Source organism: Ambystoma mexicanum, chromosome 1q (genome assembly GCF_040938575.1).
Source record: "Ambystoma mexicanum isolate Mex_15411 chromosome 1q, UKY_AmexF1_1, whole genome shotgun sequence".
Classification (NCBI taxonomy): Eukaryota; Metazoa; Chordata; class Amphibia; order Caudata; family Ambystomatidae; genus Ambystoma; species Ambystoma mexicanum.
Genome location: NC_090922.1, coordinates 1223065427 through 1223087902, shown reverse-complemented (window position 1 = coordinate 1223087902; position 22476 = coordinate 1223065427). Strand labels below are relative to the sequence as shown.

At 44.2% G+C, this 22476-nt stretch overlaps 1 protein-coding gene and 1 non-coding gene across 4 annotated transcripts in view; both read right to left on the bottom strand.

Annotated features, from left to right (window-relative positions):
- The window catches only part of JAK1 (Janus kinase 1), a 1055078-nt gene that overhangs the window by 384628 nt on the left and 647974 nt on the right, over positions 1 to 22476 (bottom strand). For all 3 annotated transcript variants that reach the window (XM_069641985.1, XM_069641984.1, XM_069641986.1), the window contains one exon: positions 11404 to 11531. In XM_069641985.1, coding sequence (XP_069498086.1) covers positions 11404 to 11531 — 128 coding nt within the window. The remainder of the gene's footprint in view (positions 1 to 11403; positions 11532 to 22476) is intronic.
- Positions 2172 to 2267, bottom strand: LOC138565376 (small nucleolar RNA SNORD21). Its single transcript, XR_011301263.1, has one exon. It is a non-coding gene; the product is annotated as a small nucleolar RNA SNORD21 (small nucleolar RNA).

Sequence of the window (22476 nt, the reverse complement as noted above, 5' to 3'; positions counted from 1 at the left end):
TTTAAGTTGACAGGTGGTTGTATGCTCTATACCAGCAGCATTGTGTTCCTGGCATGTGTGGTTAGGATCTTGGAACACCCTACCTAATGTTTCCATAACTTTTATCAGTTTTTGAAACTTTTAATTAAATTAATGGATATTACTAGAACTGCGTCCAATAGTCATTTTTTTGGTGGAGATGATTATTTGTTTTACCAGACCCCCAAAGTTCATAGAGGAAAGGAACTGCATTGTTGGACAGATCCTAGCAAGACACTCGTTACATAGGTTTGTTGCCTGCCCAGGGTGATCCAAGCATGCTGAGATTAAAACTTGCCAAAAGGGGAGGTCTTAAAACATAAAAAGGACATTGGGTGGGGGCATTAGGGTATTAGTTTGAGGAAGCTCATTTCTTTCTCAGAGGCAGGGCCCATCACTACCTTCTTTGGTTTGCTGCCTTTAATATTGAAATCTAGATATGAGGAACCAAGATATTCAAGTGCCTTAGTAGCTGGCTTAGACACCTCAGATGGTCCTTCAAAGACCTAGCACACATGCCGCAGTTGGCTCAATTTCCGGGTCTTAATTGCAGTTTATTCTTGCTGTCGGTCGGTCGAAATACATTCTATCGACAGTGGATCCTCATGGAGTCCAACCTCCACAGGTAACTTCTACAGAGTCTAATGACGAAGATAGTCCCCCAGGGAGCAAAGCAATTTCAGATCACTGCACTCTAAAGCCTCAATGCAAAGGACCTCAAGGTTACACCAAGTTAGGTCAAACAAGTCATGCAGTCCCTGCATACCTCAGCCCATGGCAGCAAAGGTGTCTTCTGAGACAGACAACTGGGGTACACATTCTCCTAGATCTTCAGGTGTCATGTTTGCCAAGGTCTCCAAATGGGTGGCTATAAAAGCAAGGGATTTTCTTCACTGTGGTTCAACCATAAGCGCAGTAAGATATGACAACCACAAGAGTATTCCCATTCTCAGTTTCCACTGATCATAGGGCTCTTGTGCATAGTAGTCGTTAAAAAGATAAATCATGGGCTGTAACTGCGTCCCGGGTTTTTGGATCCTTGATCCTCCAGGAAATAATCACATCTCAATTTGGAGAAAATAAACTACCTCAACAACACTATCACGTCTGGAGTGAACTGCTTTTTAGGAAAGATAATCTGTAATACAGTGGAAATGATCTTAAGGAGCGCACGTATCAAGGTGCTTCTAGGTGCATATGGGCAGGAACTTCTGGTGTTCGGTACAAAACTAAAATACTGAATTCTGCCATGTGACAATACAACAACCTTTTGGAAGATCCAGACTTTCCATGGCATGAAGAAAAGGTAATCTGCATGGTTGAGTCAGGCAGCCTGAAGGTGCAATACAGGAAGGTCCAAAACACAAAAAGAACTGGTTCACTGAATATTTCCTGGTTCTAAAGAATGATTCGGACTAAAGGAAAACTGAACAGATTGATTAAGCTTGGGCTGCCGTCCCGTCATAAAATTCTTCTTGAATTTACAAGATATACATACTTCTCATGTGCCAATAGCCAGAAAGCTACGCAAGTTCTTAGCAAAAAGATTGCACTTTCAGTAAATGCATCAGCCATAAATATGGCGTCAGTGGCAAACATATGGATGTTTGGGTCGACTCTGTTAATTTTTGTTTGAAGATGAAAGCTATTTAATCAGCAAGACAGAGGTCACTAGCCCAGGGGTGAATTGCCTAGTTATTACCCCTCAAGCCAGACTTTGCAGGAGGCCTTTACATGAAAAAGTGGAGGATCAGGAAAGCTCAGAAAGAACTAGTTCTGGACTGCTTTCGACTCAAACTGCATTGCTTGAAATCCTAAGCAAGGGGATGAATGACACCTTACAACCCCCCCACCGCCCTAACCCACCTCCTTCACCCGCAAGAGATAATCCAAACACACAAAGAATGTCAAGTCAAGAGCAACTGGAGGCCTAAATCGTTAGCTAGTGATCACATGAGCAAAGTTACTATTGGTGACACTTGCATGCTAAGTCACCATTAGTCATTTCTACTGCTTAAAGAGTATTTCCCTCTGTGCTTTAGCAGGGACATACCAGAAGAGCCTGGCGTACTAGTATCATATCTAGGTAACAATACAGGTCATTCAAACATACACGTACAGGATGCAACAAACACATACATCTGGTTTTATCAGCTGCTATCAGTCCCGTCTTGAAACTGAAAATAACATCATATGCAAACCAAGGACCAACTACAGTAGGCTCAGTTAGTTTGGGATCATCATCTAGCAGCTGTGGACCAAATACACAAGACACCTCTCAAAATGAAATGACATGCACCAACAAAAATGCAGCTTCACATCTTTCTGCTGTGTGTTCTAGTATGGCAAACTAAGGAATAGTAGGTATCACTTTCCATACACTGCAGAATGCCAATTTGTATTTCAAGTCTCACCAAGCATGAAGGTTAACGTCTAGAACAGCAGTGACCATGTATCTAAATGGCCAAAGCAAGTTTTGTCTCAAAAAGGTATGAACCTGGCTCAGGCATACTTCACATAACCAACACGTATTTTCAAAGTTGCTTCGGGCCAAACAACAGGCTTTATGCCTGCAAATGATGCAATTTGTTCAAGGATGGAGATGGATGGGTAGTATTTGGTAGCAATTAGTTTATATGAAACTTAAAGACTCAAAAAAGAAAGCGCACACTGTGATAAAAGGAATGGTTTCTTTCTGTTCAGCTTCTGCTGTGTTGGGTGTAGATGCTCATGGAGCAAACAAGCATTGTGCACATTTATTTTCCTAGCATTTTAGGATTGTATAATTAATAAGATGAAAAACTAAGTCAATTGAGAATTAATTTTTTTGTAACAAATTATGTTTTTTTTCCCAAGTGAAAGGAAAGCAGTATTGCACAATTTCATTTTTCAGAGTTCCTGTGCTGTGTGCATAATTGTGCAGAGGCAAATCATTTTGACACTTATAATTTAATTTACACACTAATTATAAAAACAGTGTGTAAAATGATGAGTAGGCACGGTCTAGTTTACATCCATTCAACCTTGCAGTCAATGGGGTACATAACTATAAATGGTCAGTGGCAGCAGAGTCTTTGCTCAAGTGTGGGTGATTGGCATTACACCAATCACAGGTGTTGTACCCTCTCAAATCTTTAAGACTACAATTAAAACCTTAAAAACTTGACTCTCCAGGAAGTGCAAGCGCTGCTGAAAAACAAACAAATTAAAGTTACATTTGTAATTGAAATAGAAACTCAGCAAAATGTGTCCATGTGATATTCCAGATAGGTATTTGAATGTATGTAGCACTTTGTGCATGTTTCGTCCAACATCTACGCACTGTGATTATATCTCATTCTATACTCAGTTTACCGACCTTTGAAGGATGTTAGCCATTAAGATAGTTCAGCCAGTTGAGCACTTGTTGCTGCGATCTGTAGGTTGCAGTTTTGAATCCCTGCAAGGCCAACTCAGCATTTCATGCTTTCGAGGTTGATAAAGGAATACCAGCTTTGGTTTGGTGATAATTGTGATAAATATGTTCTATGTACAGCGCTTTGCCAAAAGCGCCATATAAATAACCATTTGACCATGAGATTAGGTATAGAATTTAGCATGGAGTCCTTGCCTCTTTAAACTGTTGTATCATAACATTGGCATACCATTAGGTAGTAATAGTTCCAGAAAAGGAGGACTTTCATTAAACATCAAAAGACAACTCTGCCATTGAACCTCAAAACACACAATACAATTCAGGTTTGCTTTACTATTTAATTGGCTAGGTTGCTGTGTTTTCAACATTTAAATGTATACAGAGGAGATCAAATGGCCAGACTTTCGAGAAATAATGTAAGGGGTATTCTGTTACAATGCAGAAAGCAGCAGCATGGTAATTATTTCCATACAGTTTTTGCACACGTTGGCTGAATGTCACAGAGTTTACTCTTGCAAAGGAGAAAACTCCTTTTTACTCTCTTGAACTCACATTTACTCTCAAAGTTTAAAGATCGGGAGTAAAATACTCCCACCTTAAAATCTTACCTAGGACCTTCAGGGCTAAATGCTGTGATAGTTTAACCCTCTGTTTCAGGACTGCCTCGATCCAAGCAGCAAATATAAATCTAGAATATATATGTACAGCAAAATTATTCATCTCTTGTGTTCTTGCCAAAAAGATTTAATTTGCGAATAATGCAGCTGTTTGGGGATTTGGTTTTCCATCAACTGCTGCTTCGATCCTATTATTCTGATCTGGTCAAGCAGTAAATCATCTCTTCAGTGATATTCAAGGAAAAATAAAATAAAAACCTGGTCAGGTGTCACATTGTTCTTGATGTTCTGTGAGAATTGTTTGTATATATCTTCTTCCATCAAGTAACAGAGGTAGTCTGCAACATTTTGGCCTAGTACGTCCTTGCAGTGAACTTCAGCATTCAATTATTTACTTTCACTGTCATAACCAGTGAACTGCATTGTGCTATGGGGAATAGATATGGCCAGAGAACAAGCAGAAATCTCATAGGCACTAGCGATGTTTAGTAGCCATATGCGGTTAACATGAATGTGAACACCAAAAATAACGCAAAAATGGTAGAAATGTAACTGCGTCCACCAGCTTGTATTTAAGCACATATAAAGTAACCTAAATTCCTCTGTGTAAAAAAGCTGGGGTGGTACAAAAATATCCCCCTTGCACTGCATTGTAAAATGCTGTGTGCAATTGTAAAAAATGCAAGAACAAAATGAAACACTGCTTTCCGGTACCGATAGTCCCATAACATTTGAGCAAAAGGCAAGGGAAGTGAAGCTAAAGGTTTACTTCCCTTCAAAAAGTCAGGACAGGATAGAAAACAGAGCAAAAAGAATGGGGTTCCATAGCAAACTATGAGGGAAAGTTGTAAAATGAAAATCTTTCCTAACAAACACCACCTTATGTTAGATCCTGTGAGAAACCTGAAGGTGTCTTCCCTGCCTAACTGTCGGGGATCCGTCATCCAGGTGGTCAGGACACGGCCATCGCTATTGGACCCAGTTCCTGGGGGTGGACCAGTGAGGCAGGATCACCTGGATGGGGGGTCCTCTGGGAGTGGGACATTGACTGGTGAGACGCGCTATCCCTTACTTTCCTTTTCCCCATCCTCTCACTTAGGACATTGCAAACCACTCCCCCCGCCCCCAGATTTTCCGCTGTGAACACTTTCGCACAACACAACAGACTAACACTAGAGCTATTTACCTGATTTCCCAATACGAGGGTGAGGGGCAAAGTCAGGCAATTGATCACAATCACACACACCTGACAACCCTTTCCCTTCCCCACAGGGCTAAAAGGTGGAACCAGAGAGCACAGTACGAGCAAGGCGAGAAAGGCGAGCACGGCAGGCAGCACGTTGAGCCGGCTACCACGTGGCAGTTCAAGAGAAGGAGAAAGGCGGCAGGAAGTGAGAGGGTGGCGAGGAGAGAAGTGACCTTGCCCATTTAGCCTCAGGCACACAGACCTTTCGTGGAGGGGAATCCAAGACCGCAAACAAGAGCACAAGTGTTTACGAAGCAGAGGAGACTCCCGCGCCTGTGGTACCAGTCTTGACTCCAGAAAAACCAAAAGCCAAGCGATTCATCACAGCCGGTAAATCGAGGGGAGGATCGATGAGCATCAGGCTGTGTTGCGTGAGAATCGCAAAGTGGCACGTTTTTTAACCAAAGCTAACGAACTTAAAAGGAACTGTTAAAAGTGCGAAGGTGGGACCAGCTGCAGAGGGAAAGCGGCACCATGTGGGTGCTAACCCAGGAGACTCTGGTCGAGCCCCATATTGAGAAACTACAGAAACCAGAAGGCCATAGGAAGACCGCCAAAGGAATGCAAAGTGATCATACGTGAGGGTTGAGCAAAAGTCCCGTACATTCGAAAGACTTTGATGAAAGTTGGATAGAAGTAAGGGAAGTGAATCCCACCTAGTGAATGAAAGAAAGGGATGCGCGAGTTGGACGTCAGTTAATACTCATTGTTTCCATGTTTGTCAACACGTTGGGCAATTTGTCTAGCTGGATGGCCTGGTCTGCTCTTCTAGGTATGTGGCTTGGAAAGAGCCTAACTGAAAAGGAACACCAATACCAATATAAATGCAGCGTGGGAAGGGACGGTGGAAAATAGAACGAGGTCATGCAACAATACAGGAATCATGACAAGAATCCATCTTGACATGGAGCTTTGTTCCCCGGTCATATTTAACTATGATAGCTAATACTTTAGTGGAAGGTGGGCGTTCCAGGTTTTCCCTATACTCAAAAGATTTTGGGAAGTGAGATGGAGACGCTGTAATGTTGTTGGAGAGACTGATTGAAATATTCTGCACCCAAGAGCATTTTAAAATAGGGTTCAAGTAACTGAGTTTTCCTTCTTCCCCATGTCTAGCAGTCCCCCCGACATCCCTTAGAGATATGATTGCTTAAACAGTGCTTATGTAACTTAGTAGCTAAAAGCCAGTTTGAGTCATAGCAGTGTTGCTTAGTTTGGAGAATTGCCTAAGCAGAGTGTTCAGCTATGAGGGATTCCAGATGTTTCCTAGCTACAGGCAGAACCTGCATGGCCCTTTGGGATCTGCATGTTATTATTTTCGCATGACTTGATAAGGTCCTCCATGGATTATCACATCCCTTCTCTCGGCCATCAGAAAAGCTGCTGCTCCACTAATAATTTGGTTTGTTAGGAATACCCTTTTGGCATCCCAGAATGTACTTAGTCTACCCCCTGAGAGATTGTCTTGTAAGTAGTGTGTCAAGGACACTGAAACATGGTTTCTGACAGGAGGATCTCTCAAGATCAAATAATCTCCATGGTTTTCTCACTGGGGTGGCCAAGGAAAGAATGTATATTTTGAGCAAGACGGGAGCATAGTCTGATAAAAATGATCTGGCCAATGTAGATCCAAAACAATTCAAATTAGTAGTCGAAGTGACCAATTGCATATCTATTCTGGAAAGCCTTTTAAGGTGAAGGGATAACTAGTATAATTGCTCTCGTCTTGATGAAAAAAATCAACCGTCTTCAATGACCGATAGGTCTCTAAGGATCTTGGCCATGGCATACTGGTTTTGTCAGTATTTATGGGAAACAGCAAGGGTTTGTCTGCAATGGGATCTATACTACAGTTGAAGCCCACCCCACCCCGATTACCATTCCCCCTACACAAAATACATAGCTAAAAAACACTGGCCTTGCATGTTATTAGAGCCGTGTATCATAAGGAGTGGGAATAGCTGCACATTTAATGTTCTCTTTACCATTAAATGCACTTCAGGTCCCTTACGAAAGACAGTTTATTAACTTGTGGGCCCCAACTGAGCAGGATTGACCCCACCCTCCACATTTCTTAGCTCACTTGAAGTGAGACATTGGGAGGGGGACACCTTGTGCACCAGCTTTATTCATTCTAAAGAACCACGTGCATCTCTTGAAGCCTTCAATTTTCACAATATTCATAGGTTAGATCTCTGCTTAGGTGGTGAATTGTTACCTGTGCCTTTATGATCAGCATTACTAGGAAACAATCTGGCCCAAGACCCTGAAGCCTACTGGCCTGGACTCCCAATCCCCAACCACATACCACCTATTTCATAATACAAATCAGGAAGAATGACTAACAATAAAAGTAGACAAAGATGCATTTTCCCACAGTAATCTATATGAACCAACAAAATGTAATCGCCCCAGATCTGAAATGTAAGCGGAAATATGGTACGACCATAAATAGTGACTAACTCCTGATAGCCACTCCACCCAAAAGCTGCTGCACAGCCATCCCCCCTCCTCCCAATTACATTTGTGAAGGGAACTTGCCCCTCCATAAAGAAAGATCACCATTTGGCCATAGACATCAGGAGTTTTTCAACGTCCTCAAATGAGCAGGTAGCCAATGATCTAGCTAATAATGAAACACTACTGAGCCAAACATAATTAAGCGAACAACTCTCTGTAAATCAATTCAGGTAGAGCCTTTTGTGACACTTCTCTGAGCATTTTCAGAACCAACGCCTCCTGCTCCGCCCTGGCTCCTCTCCTGTCATGACCAGGACTCTCAGGGCCTCAGGAGCAAGGAAACACCATCCCTCTTCAAGCTCTGTGTTAAATGAAACTGCAAACTAAAACCATGAATCCTGAAAAGAAGAACCCATAGATGACCCCATATATATATTTGACACCTTATCCTCTGGGCTAGCCTGTGACTATGCAGAGACTCGTCCGCTTACTAAGGGTAGCCTGAGAAAGGTCTTGGAGTAGTTATTGTGGCATCTCAAAACTGGATCTCTTTGGAATTCCTGGACGGTGTGATAATGTTCTCTTTTAAATGGAAAAAATAAATATGAGTTAACACATATGGTACAAAATGTTTATTCGGCTGGAAGAAGAGTAAAACTGATGAGTCGAGTCTAGAAGCATGACGGCAACATCAGGTAGTTGAAAAATATTCCTAAACGGACCATGGACGAGCTCCTTCAGGTTTGCTTACTGAATGTTTTTTGGAACGTCCCAGATTATTATGTTATTCCATAACAACTAGTTTTCACCATATTCCTGCATTAGGAGAAGAGTGTCGATTTAGGTTCCTGGTGTTCGAACACAAATGGCTAATTCGCCTGTACATGAGCTATGGCGCTTATGGGGTTGTTATCTTCGTAGAAACTCTTTTCTGCTGCCAAACATGTGTGTCCACCTGCGGGATTAATTTGGATAGCTCACAGCTGCACTTCCTCTGATATCTTTGTAAACTCCAGCACAAAAGCGGGGCACCCTCTCAGAATCCTGGGTATCAGTTGGCATGTGGACCAGGGCCCCCCTTCAGGAGAGAAGGTTTCTTAAGGGATTTCTGCACGTGCATCATAAACTTGATAACAGCTGGCAGAGGCCTCTTCGGTTTATTCGCCATTGTGCTCTGGAGAGTAGAACCATGTGTGTCAATTGAGTATTCAAAATTTCAAAAATGTGTTGGGGCTCCAGGATTTTTAGCCTGCAATTACTTAATGCCTTGCTCCTGGTCCCTCTCACACAGAATGTAAGGTGTTGCTTGAGATGCAGATCAGGAATATCAGATGAAAAAGATTTTGTCCAGATTAAATGCCATGTCTGTTCAGTACATGCTGCTTACTCCCCTTCACTTAACAAGTTTACATGGCTGGGTAGCACTCCCCCTGAAACACCACCATGCTAACAGAGCTAGCTCTGAAGTTCTCCTTGATCCCATTTACAAGACTCCCAGCCGCTACCTGCTACACCAACAACATTCCAAGGGAAACAGCTTGATAATAGTTAAGTGGATACCAGAATGCACACCAGAGGCGTAGCGAGGATTATCTGATAAGTGGGGCCTGAAAATAATGTAGTTGGGCCCACTGCGGTGACATTAGCATCTGTAAATGCCCACACACCACTGCTGAGTGGGCATGTACAGATTTTGGGTGGGTCTTGCCTGCTCACGCCCTACCAAGTCTACGTCTCTGATGCACACTCTAGGTTCCATGTTCCAGAGAGAACAATACCTCCACTTCTGTGTACTATGAAAACTGTGGTGTCAATTCAGCAAGCCAGGAAGATTGTGAGGGGGATCTTATTCTGCCAGGTGCTTCTCACAGAATTTGCATACTTGATTGAAAAAATAATTGACCTTTTCAATTTGTCGAATTGGTTTGATCGTATTTGGGGTAAATTTCCGTCAAATTTGATTAAATAAATAAATGGGGTGGGATTTTTTTTTTTTTTTAAAAACTTTATTTTTGGGTTTTAATATACACATACAACAACGACCTTTGGTGATAGGTCAAAACAGCATAACAACATACAACGATATTGCGTTCATTACACTTACAATGCATTTTCACAAGTTCAAATGGGGTGGGATAAGGGAATAGATTAAGGTGGGGGAAGGGGTGCGAGGGGTCTCTCCGCTCATTTTAGAGCAAACAAACAACCGAAATAAATTCTGCCAAATTGGAAAAGGTCAAAGAAAATTTGATCAAGTAGACCTAAACCCTTTTCACACCTATGAATTGTAACTCAGGTTGTGGTAGCTACATCTGGGGTAGACTAGTATATGGGACTGGAGTGATGTCGGAGAATTGAGGACTGAAAACCCCTATAGGCAAAGTATCCCTCCAAATGTAGTGGATGGATATAGTCCTGATGAAAAGCCAGACTCAGATATATGAACAGAACCTCAATGAGTGCATGGTCGGAATCTCAACACCACCACAAGGTGAAGCATCTTTTCTTTGTTTTATCCTGATTCTCTTTTCTTGGGAGAGGGGCAGTGGCACCCTGTGCTGCTAGAAAATCGAGCTGCGTGCCATGTGGCAGAGGGGAGGTCGGATACAGTGGACCTGCATCCCTCTTCACCCACTTTCCACTGCAGCACTGCAAAGTCTGCACAGTCATCAGCCCAGAGGTCTACCAAGGGAACCAGAGTTCTTTGCAGCCAAAGAAAATCATGTTCCCAGGTAATTTGGTGGCTCGATGCTTGGAGATGGCGCCCAAGCTACGCTGCTGCACAGACCCCTGTGCTCCAGGACATTTGGGGAACCATGCTGATGAAGATATGGGCCAAATCCTAATGTGCCAGGTGGTCTTCAGTAAGGTTCTCGCAAAAGACTTATCCGTAGAACCATGACTAGGGGCGCTTCATCCAGAATGTAGGGGCCACAGTTGTCAACGCTAATCTGGAAGAAGCTTCAAGGGCTGTTAAACTTACAATCACTGCAATTCCACAGTCCCATTGGAGAGCGGGATCACTTCACACCAGTTGAGACTTGGGATTTTGAGGTGAAAGTGGGGGAATTATGGTTGAAAATCAGAATATCACGGTGGCAACAGGAGGTCCAAAAGCTGCAGTCCCTTGGGATCGGGATCTCATTGAGGACACAGCTGAATACCTAGTCACTCGGCCATGACCCCCCCCTCATCCCCAATGTCAACAATTTTTTATAGAATGTGGCAAGTGGCTTACGGGATCATTCATAGGTCTCTCCACTTTATTACTATGGATTGGTCTCCCACACCTTGACTAATAGCTCTCAATTCTAGGCTATTTCATTTTCTAATGGCCTTTAAAATATTCTTTCAAATTATTCAAACACATGCACTTTATATTCTGTCAGATCATGTGAGAGGAGAAACACCCTGTCGGCAAATGCTTGCAGAAACTTAAAGATAAAGTTGTGCAATGAAACCCTCTTTCCAATGATTCGAGGAACACTTTTCATTGGAAAAACATTGTTTTACCACAGTATTGAATGCGCTCTAAGGTTCAAGACAACAGTCTTGTAATTTGGGAACTCTGTAGTTGTGCAAATCATGAGGAGAAAAAAATCCCCCAATGAATCACCAGAATTGCTTTGTTATACTGCAGTACTTACCAGGTAACTTAGTGCACTAGCCAGCTGTTTGGCCACATTAAATTTCCATGGTGTCGTAAGATCATCACTTTTGCGATGCATGAAGAGGTCAAGAGGCCCAAAGTCTACAAATTCTTCAACCATAATAGCTACAAAAAAAATAAAATTATTATAGAAAAAGGATATTTTGCATGAAGAAAGTCAACGTTTATAATGCAAGTTTTTATATAACCAATCGGTTTGCAGTTTGTTTAGACACTGCGTCACTAAAATACAAAGTTATGTGGCAGCACATACACAAGCGGAAAAATATTTCTAGTTTACAAACTAGCAAAGGAACCATTCTTAACAAAAAAGCATCAAACAGTAATATCATGCAGCATATTAAAACTTGGCACGAGAATTAGGCGAGTCAATACATTTTTGATATCTTCTGCTGCCTACTTTGGTATTACGACAAGACATGGATTTCCACTTCTCAACTACATTTTAACCGTTATTTTAGATTTACAAGAGACAGCATCAGAAATGTAACAATCATTTTACATAACTCCAAAAAGAATTGAAGAAAAAGATCCCATCTTGCTGTAATGCGAGTAGAAAAGGCCATTCCAGTTAACAAGCCAATAGTTCACTGCCACCCGGGAGCCATCACTGGAAGTTCATCTCCAGATTTGAGCCACGCAACAATATGCAAATTAGTTCAAAAGCAAGCATATTTTGCTCATAATGGGAAAATTGCTATTGTCTTATAGGGCATTGTTATTGTTCATATAGCTTGCTCAAGTCTAGACTGACAGTTCTTAAGGATGGAACAAGTTACTTACATTTCTCCAGCATGGTCTGGCATGGATTTAAATGCTCATGAATATTCCCCGCTGTCAGGCCGGGAATCCTCGATAAAAAGAAAGCAGTTTTGCTTCAAATGCTTAAAAACTGGCTTCCTCCAATTAACCAATCACAGAAGTCTGTGTCATACTGCACCCAGCCAATGACAACCATCTCCCTAGGTTCCACCCCCGGTGGCCATCTTTAGATTTGAAAGCACGTGAAGTGTCAGTATGAACTCAGAAGAGCTATTGTGGGGAAGGAGGAAGGGTTTGCATGTGAACACATGCTAGAACCATGCTGGAGAACAAGTTACAGGTAAGCAAATTGTTCCTTCTGCAGCATGGGGTCTGGCATGGATTCACATGCTCATGAATATGAATACACAGCAGTACATAACACAACCAAGAGTGGTGAAAAGGCTCAACAGAAATACAACCACTTACCCCTGAAACAGACTCACCTCAAACAAATAGGTTGTGTAGCACTGCCTCCCCGACTCTGGACTCCTCCCTGGAATCCCTGTAGACGCAGTAGAATTTCATGAAGGTGTGCGCAGACCTCCACGTAGCTGCCCTGCAAATGTCCAGCAGGGGAACACCAGAGAGAAACACTGTTGTTGCTGCAACGTGTCTGTTGGAATGAGCTCTCGGGCGGCCAGGAAGGTCTGTTCACCAGACTATGACAGTGCATGATGCAGCCGGAGAACCACTTGGATATAGAAGCCTTCGACAGGGCCTTCCTGTGATTCACAGGTCTAAAATGTACAAAGAGTTGAGACGTCTTCCGAAAATCCTTTGTGCGCGACACATAAAACTTCACGGCACAAGCAACGACCAGTGTATGCAGTGACCTCTCAGCGAGTGAAGAAGGATTCGGAAGAAGCACGAAGGGTTCGTTGGGATGGAATTCAGAAGGAACCTTCAGCATAAAGGTGGTGTGGGTCTGAAGCACCAACCTCATATCATGAAAGGAAAAGTATGGGTGCTTGCAGGAAAGAGCCTGAATCTGCCCCGACCCACTTGGCCGAGGTACTGGCCACCAGGAAAGCAGTCTTCCATGAGAGAATCAGCAGCAGGGCCTGATGCAATGGTTCAAATGGAGGCCCCATGAGTTTAGTAAGAACCACATTGAACTCCCAAGCCAGGGCAGGGGCCTTCACCTTGAGTCTGAGACCACAGCAATGGCCTGCCCAGTGACCTCATGTACCGGAAAATGGGCGCCAAATGCAACTTGATAGAGGCGTGGGCCAAACAGGCCTTGGCTAAAGACAACAGGTATGGCAGGAGTGTTTGAGCGTGTTCATCACAAGTAGCAGGAGAGGCCCTCCCACATGAATGAAAATGCATCTCCCAGGCTGCCTAGGTGGGGAAACCTGCCGGCCAAATGCTGGCACTTCGAGTTCGCTGCTGTCGCAAAGAGGTCGATCCGGGGACAGCCCCACATGCTGAAGAGACGCAAACTCTGTGCCTGCTGAAGCTCCCATTCGTGGCAGGATCGCAGCTCCCTGCTGAGTGAGTCCGCAATGGTGTTTGATGGCCGCCAGATGAGTTCGGACGAAAAACATGTCCTGAAGAATGGCCCAGTGCCACAGGGCCTGCGCTTCCAGGGAGAGAGCGGGGGAGCGGATCCCGCCCTGCTTCCGGATGTAAAAAATAGAGGTGGTGTTGTCCGTGAAGATCTTCACCTCCCACCCACGCAGAAGAGGTAGGAAAGACTTAAAGGGACCAAAGCACATCCTGCAGCTCCAGAACATTTCGATTTGGATTTGGATTGACGTGTAGAGCGTTCTCCTGGAAGCCAGGGCCTCTGGCTTGGACTGTCTGGTGTGAGCCCCCATCCTTCCAGAGAGGTGTCCCTGATGACCGTAGCCTGGAAATGGTGAACCTGAAACTGTGCTTCCTGTGTAAGGTGTTTGCGTCTCTCCCCCCTCCCCCACTGAACCGCTTATTTGAAGTTTTGGTTGAGGGCAATCCCGTCTGTCCACTTGCCTGTGATCTGGAGCCACCTGCCATCCATAAACTCCTGCAGCCTGCCAAACGGAACCAGGTGAATGCAGGACAAAATCATGGCCAGCAGCGACTTGATGGTGCTCTCCACCGTGGATTGAGCCATAGCTAGTCAATGCACCTTCCCCAACATCGCTGATTCTCTCTTCTGAGGGGAACGCCAGAGATGCCACCATGTTGATGCGGCCACCCAAAATCAGAGCGTTCTACGATGGCACCGCGCAGGATTTCGGATAGTTGATGGAGAAACCGTGCTCTGTCAGAAGGTGTATGGTCTCCCTGGGGTGCTACACCACCAGGGCCCGAGAGGGGGACTGGATGAGCCAGTCGTCCAGGCACGAATAGACATGTATGCCCTTGAGATATAGGTGTCCTGCCACCGGGGCTAGGCACTTTGTGAATACCCTTGGTGCTGATTACAGGCCAAAGTGCAGAGCCTTGAACTGATAGTGACGGCCCAGAACCACAAAGCGCAAGAACACTCGATGCTCTGATGTATGGTGACGTCCTCTAGGTCCAACGTTGTTAGGAAATCTCCTTCTTCCAGCTGGCCGGGTACTTGATGCAACGTGAACATTAAGAACTTTTGGGACGGCCGGTACATGAGGCGTTGCAAGTCAAGGATCGGACTCCACCCCCCTGACTTCTTCCGGACCAGAAAGTATCTGGAGTATACTCTGGAGTCCTGGAGGCACAGCGGGACGGGTTCTATGGCCCCTTTTCTTAACATGGCCTGCACTTCTCGTAGCAGCTGGGCCATGTGCAGCTCCTTCCTTGCCACATGGAGGATGCAAGGGCATTTGTGCTTGAATTCAAGGGTGTGCCCTTGACACAGTATGTCCAGCACACACTCGTCGGTGGTGATGTTCTTCCTCTTGTTGACAAAGTGCATCAGAAGGCCCCCCACCGGGATACAAAAGTGGGGGTCCGGGCCTGGGCCGGGTCAGGCTTGCTTGGGTGTTTGCGTCCTGGCTTGTGGGCAAACTCAAGGCTTGCATCCTCTGCCGAAGGTCTGCGACTGGCCCCCATATGTCTCTTGGGAGGTGGAGCGGGAGGGTTGATGGTATGCAGTGGTTGCATAGCCTTTAAAGGATATGCTGAACTTCCCTCAAGAGGATTGAATGGACGAAGACCATCGCTATTGCAAGGTCTCCAGGGATCTTGCTATTTCAGTGGTCATCTTTATAGCTTGCAGTGTTTGGTCCACCACCTTGCCAAAGAGGTTATCCCCATTGAAGGGCATTTCCACCACCTTGGATTGGACATCTGGTCTAAAATGTGTCGCCTTGAGCCAGCCTTGACGTCTGAGTGCCACTATGTTCCCCATTTGGGGGAAACCTGAGTCCGAAACATCCAAAGGCACTGTGACGGCGTGGTCTGAGCCCACCTCGCCCTCCTGAAATAGGGCTAAAGCCTGTCTTTTTGTCATCAGGCAAGAAATGCAGGATCAGGCTCAGCTTGAACTCCAACTCCCGAGGGCATTGGCGGCCTTCAGCGTTGAGGCAGCGGTCTACAGGATACGCTTGCCCATTGCGTCCAGCGGTTTCCCCTCCTGGGCAGGGGGAACCATGGATTTTGAAGACCGGTTTGCTGACCGCTTACTGGCGGTGGCTGAAACCACAGGGTCTGGGGATGGCTGTGATCTGAGACATTTAGGAGCTGAATCAGGCACCCTGTACTTTTTCTCAAGTCTGTCCCGTTTCGCTGGTGTAGAGTTTGGGGTCTTCATGAGAGGTAGGCCTTCTTCTCAAACATCGTCCAGCAGAGGAATGGACCTTACGGTCTTCCTGGATGACGTACGTCTCTGGTAAAGAAATCCCTCCTTTTTCTTTTCCTCAGGTACTAAGTTGAAAAGGATAGATGCCCTTGAAAGCATGGAGTTGTAGGAACCCAACTCGTCAGGAGGCGATGCCCTGGGGAGGGGCATTGTTGGCACCCAGCAGTTCTCCATCCGGTGGCACAAAGTCTTCAAACTGATCTGTCTCCGTAGTGCTGTCTCCGTAGTGCCTGTATCCAAAGTAGGTGTCAACTAGGCTTTCCGAACTGGAAAAACAAATCTCCAACGGTGTAGCAGTCGATCTTTCAGCTTCATTGGGGCTCATGAGCGTGGGGTAGTCTTGGCATCCTTGCGATTGGTAAACATGCTCCTATGATCCAAAAAGCATCAATATTATGGTGGGTTTAAAAAATGCAAGAAGAATTGCGGTGCTTTTGTGGCTGATTAGCTAAAATTGCATATCCAAGTCTCACATTACAGGTAGATGCTTTTTTTCTTGCATTTCTTTAAAACCGCCACAGAAGTCACAGAGGTGTGCAATACAAGAATATTGTACATTACATTACTTGACCAGGGCATTTCAAAACAAAGATATAACATTGAGGAGCAGGCCGGCTTGTTGGGAGATTGAAGAGGTACTGAGTTGGTATTGGAGGTTTACATCAGGGAAATTTAAAGCACAATCGAGGGGAAAAGTCCATATTCTGACATTTTCCGAAGTGAGCTATGATCTAAGCCTTTATTTATTTATATTGTGCCAGTCTAGCGCAGGCATCAGGGCGTTACATGAAGACTCAACAGACATAAGGAGACCAACGTGGAGACGGAATAGAAAAGAACAAAAAGGCTGGGAGCTATGAATTAAGTAATATCTGGGAGTTATTTAAAGAGGAAAGTTTTCAGCTTTTTCCTGAAGCTCAGAAGGTTGGTTTCTAGTCTTACATCTCCAGGCAGACTTTTCCATTTGACAGCTGCGGATATGGGGAAGGCCTTACCCATTCCTTGTGATCTCTTGTGAGTGGCTCCTGTAATTTGGCCTCTGTGTTCAGATCTTAATGAGTGGCCTGGAACATATCTGGACATTTTTTATTTCAGATACGCCGGTGCTTTCCCATAAAGGCATTTATGGACCAGCGCCATGGACTTGAACAGGCCCTTGTCTTCCACTTTGAGCCAATGAAGCTCCCTTCTGGAATTGATAATGTGATCAGACTAGGATTTCTGCTTGATGATCCTGATGGTATTATTTTGTATATGCTGGAGTTTTGTGGTGGACTGTTTATTTGCACCAAGCATTAGTGAGTTTCCATAGTCCAGCAGCGATAGTATAATTGCTCTGGTGATTGTCATGCAGTTCTCTTCACTAAGGTAGGGTTTTATCACTCTTAATAGCCTAAGATGATACAAGCAGTTTTTAGTCACATACATGGTCGGAGCATCGGCACTCAGATGCCTCCATGATCATACCCAGCGTCTTAACCTTTCCTACAACCTGTATTGGGAGTTACTTAATCTGGAATGACTCGTATTGAGGGGTTAATTTGGCTCGCGCTTGGTGGGAGCCAAAGATCATTAGCTCCGTTTTTTTCCTGTTAAGGCATAGCCAATTGTGGTTCATCCATGATTCTATGTGGTTGTACACAGATGTACCCGAGTCGCTGTCCTCTGAGTAGTTTCCACTCAGTTCCAATACCAGCTGGGTAAAGGTTAAACAGTAGGCGCGACATGCTGGCACCCTGTGGGCCTCAGCAAAGAATGTCAATTACGTAGAAGAATTTATCACCCCAATGAACTTTGGATTTCCTGTTGGCGAGAAAGAATATGAGCCATCCAATTGGATCCTCTGAGCAATTCGCGACTTTTTCTAGCGCACGTTGGATAAGGCTGTGATCGAGGAGGTCGGAAGTGGCACTTAGATCAAGAAGTATAAGAAGTCCAGTCTTCCCTTTGTCGACGATATTTAGCATGTGGGTCTGGAGGTCCAACATAGCAGTTTACATGCTGTGTGCAGCACAGAAGCCGGATTGCTGGTGGTGTAATATGCTGTTAGTCTCCAAGTAAGATTTTAATTGGGTGGTGGTGACTTTGTGACTGTCTTTATACTCATAGGCACTACCTTGTCCCGAAATGATGCGTTGACAATTCTCTTGAGTAGTGGTGCAAATAAGTCTGCATTTGCATTCACTAGTATTATTTTGGGTGGCAGGATGTTTTCTGCACGTGCTGTGGGCTTCATTGTGGCTAAGACTTTCTGTATGTCTTCTAACTATGTTTTTTGGAACCTAAAGGGTTCATTGAGAGTAGATGTGACCCTTGTGGATAGCTGCTCGAAAATGGTCTGGGCGTTTGAGCTCTTGATATCTGGTCCCGGGCCTTTTTGATTTGATCAGAGAAGGCAGTCTGGACTTTGTCACAATCTTCCTGAGATGGAGTGAAGGAGGGGATAGTGGTGTTAGGCTTATCTATGGATCTCAAGATTTTAAATAATTTGCCAGTGGCATTGTCGGCAGACTTGATTTGATTGTTGTAGAAATATTTCTTAGCCTGACAAATACTTTCCGTATAGGCCTTTTCAGATTCTTTCCAACTATCCTTGTTTATGGAGGATGGTCTTTCAACTATTTTCCTTTTGCGTTTCTTTTTTCTTTCTTTAGTGCCCGGAGGTCAGAATTGAACCAGTTTTGTTGGTTGCTATTCGATCGAATGAGTTTGGATGTTAAAGGGGCCTTCTGGTCGACTAGCTCCTTTGCGTGGTGCATAAAAGTGTCCAGGATGACCTCGCAGGTGTCTTTTTCTGTGCTGTCTGTAAGGGTATCTTTAATAAGCTGATCTAGATGAACCCTCTCGATTTTATTAAAGTTGCGGCTTACAGTCTTCTTGGGCTCATTGGGGATTTTCTGTTTAGGTGGCTTCAGGGTGAGAGTGAAAGATATTCTGAAGTTGTCAGCCCAGATACATGGAGTTGTCCTGTAGTCACCAGTTTCAAGGTTATGAGTGGCCACCCAGTCTAACTGGTTACCATTAGTCTTGGTGGGGGCTGTATTCATGATCTGGTAGGTAATACTGTTGAGAGCCTTCAAGGCTTATTGCTTCCTTGATCTTTAAGTTCCCTCCCCAACAATTGAAATCGCCCAATACCAATGTGACAGAGTTTGTGCATTGGAGGCGGTTGAGCTGTTGGGCTAGTTCCTCATTGAAATCAGAAATTAAAGACGGGGGTCTGTATTTAAGAACTACATTTATACTGCTGTTGTCGGTAGGTAAGTGTTTTAGTTGTAAAACCTTACAGCCCGTGCACACTGTTTTAGATGGATACATAATATAGAGTCCTTGATGATTATGGGAACACCCCCTAGCCCCCCACCCTGTCCGGCTTCTCTGTTGGTGTGGTATATGGTGTAACCTTCTGGGACTGCGGTAGCACAAGTGGGGACAATTGGGTTGTTTAACCCCGTTTCCGTTAGGCATAGCATGTTGTGTTCTTCTAAGATTTATTTTTGCTAAATCATTCAAAAGGGATTGCTACTGGAAAGGCTGTGAGACAGGGATGCCTGGTCACACCTTTCCTTTTCAACCTCTACTTGGCCGATCTGGTGAAATGGCTCTTGGAATCAACCTTGGCGAGTCCGAAACTGGGCAGCGTAAACATCAATTGGCTCACCTACGCCGACGATATTGTCCTATTGGACCGCACACAGATTGGACTGCAGAGGTTGTCCGCTTTTCAAAAATATGCGGCAATTAATGACTTGACAATAAATCCCAATAAATAAACAATCTTAATATTCAAACATCCATTGAGAGTGACCAAGGCTTTCACTTGGCGATTAGATAGCCACATGGTACCAATAGAAAAAGAGACAATCTATCGGGGCTCTGTGGTTACATCTTTTCCCACGAAGGGTCATGCCACCGCTAATTTGGATATAAACATACTCCAACTGGGATCTCAAATGAAAAAAATCTATAAGAAATGCTGTAAGTTTTCCATTCTCCTGATTGTCAAATACTATTCTGGCAAAATTATACCAGCTTTGATCTTCAGTTACGACACAAACTCACAATCATATTACATTGACTGGGAGAGATTAGAGGGAGGTTTATGGAGGAGAGTCTTGAATTTACCCAACTGTGTGCCCATTGCAAGCCTGAGATATGAGCTAGGCTTGCATCTCTAAGAGCACACTTGGAGTGGAAGCGGATCTCCCTCTACAGACAGATTTTGGTTCCACTCAGTCTTTCTCTGTACGAGGAGGCCCTATCCACCCTTCAAGACCATAAGAACATATCTGAATAGCATAAAGGGGGCTGCATGTAAGATCTTTGTCGAATCAGAAAATCAAGAGAAAACTCTGATTCAGAACTCCATGAAAGTTAAAGAACAAGTTAAAAGGATAGACTGGATAAGAACAATTGCAACAGTGAGAAAATCCAAGATATGGGCCTCATTGACCCCTTCAGATAAATCCAGAAATTCATTGTCAACCTACCGGAAGAAATTCCCCAACAGCTCCATTAGAGAAGACATTTCTCAGATTCCGTCTAAATATACTTCCCACCCTGGAAATTAAACATATTAGAAACACGGTAGAGACACCAATTCATATTTTTCAAAAACGTGACAGTCAAGAAATCCAATCACTTAAAGATCTAATGAGTAAGTGCTCAGGAACCCTAGAACAAAGAACAGCAAGATTTGCTCCTCATGATTGGTGGTTAAAAACAAATTGTTTCTGGAAACGTTTGGTATCAGGACAGGTAGTTCTTCTCACTAGCGAAGTGGTTAAATTATTGAAACAATGCAATTTGTTGAAAATGTATGAATAATGGAAAGCTTTCATTCGCTTAACATCGTGGCAAGGTGTAGTTAAATTCTATTGTTCTACTCATCTGACCTACACGGTTCTTAGAAATTCTTGTTTCTACACTCCTTTTTCCTTAAAATTCATATTCCTTAATATGAATAATGTGATAATTATGTATTTTAGATATTTTCTGTTTTCTTTTATTCTGATTTGTTATGTCCTTCCTTTTTTTCTGTTTCTATTTGTCTTTTAATCTTTTTTATGTATAAATAATAAGTTGTGAAAAGGCGAATTGTAATTTATTTTGACTAAACAGCAATCCTGCACGTTATGAACACTCACAAGGCATAGTACGTTTGTCTTCCCCTCCCTAATTGTCTCTTCTTATATTGTTGCATTTAAATATTTAACATTGTTGAAATTACGTTGTCTATCCTCCTGTCATGATGCATACCCCCGGGCATCCAGACCTCGTCCATCAGCCCCGAGAGCAGGCATCATGTCGCCTTGAGAAAACCCAGCAACCCCTGCTAGGGGCTGTCTGGGTTCAGTTCTGGCGCCTATGGCGCCAGGCTCATAGGTACACACTTACCTGATGCAGACCATGCTGCAAGAAGATCCAAGCCCATGTGAGGCCTGGAAGGGACTACTTTACCTTAGGAACTATTTTGTTACTCGGGTGTGGTCGGGGAGGAATACCTACCTGGGACTACTTTGGAGGCTATTTAAACCACGCCCAAAGAGCAGCACACGCTTCGCGTTATTCTGCATCCAGCAGCGTAACGCTCACCGTGCCAGCAGCAGCATCCAGCCTTCTGCCACGCCCGCCTCGAACCTGGAGCACCTAGAAAAAAGGAAAGAAGCAAAGGTTAGAACAAGAGTATTACCTGATTTCTAACCTGATTCCGGATTCATCGCATCTTCAAACCAGAGGAAAGACTTTGTTTTAAACGCGTCGCATCTCCAGCAGCAGCGCCGCGCCATACTCACCGTTCCACGCAGCATCTCTTCGATCCGGCGCTGTCTCCATCTTTACATCGCCGAATCCCGGCACCTAAGGGGGACAAGAAACACCAAGGTGAACAGAGAGAACAGACAGAGACAATCTCTTTAGCCGCCATATGCTTACCTGATTTTACCGCCAGAGGTATAATTCTTCAGCACGCCACATCTTCTAATGCTGCACCTGTAAGATAAGAAGAAAGCAGCAAGTTTTACCCTTGGCATTATTTGCCGGACAGCTTTGGGTAACACAGACTTTCACCGGAGCGCTATCAGCTGTCAATCTTCTTATTGGGTCAAAGCTGCAAGATAAAAGAGGAATTGGACAGGAGTGAATTCCAGACATTTTGAACTCTTACGGACTATATACTTACGGCTCTTCGCCAGGACCTTTTGGAGTCAGGATTCGTCTACAAATCTTCCAATATCTTCAAGCAAGTGAAGTAACTAGTCATCAACGCGCCCCTGCGTGCTTCGCAGGATGGAGAGCTCATTCTTCAAGAATATAAGGTGAGATTGCTGAGAGGGCGCTTCAGAGGTGATTAGTGGGGAGGACAGTGGGGGTGCTATCACTTGAATCCACAAGTGGCTAAATCTATCTCTCCACTTGTAGGAGAATATTTCTACGGGCAAAGCAGACAAGATTAGGATGGCAGATCCAGTCAGTCATCGC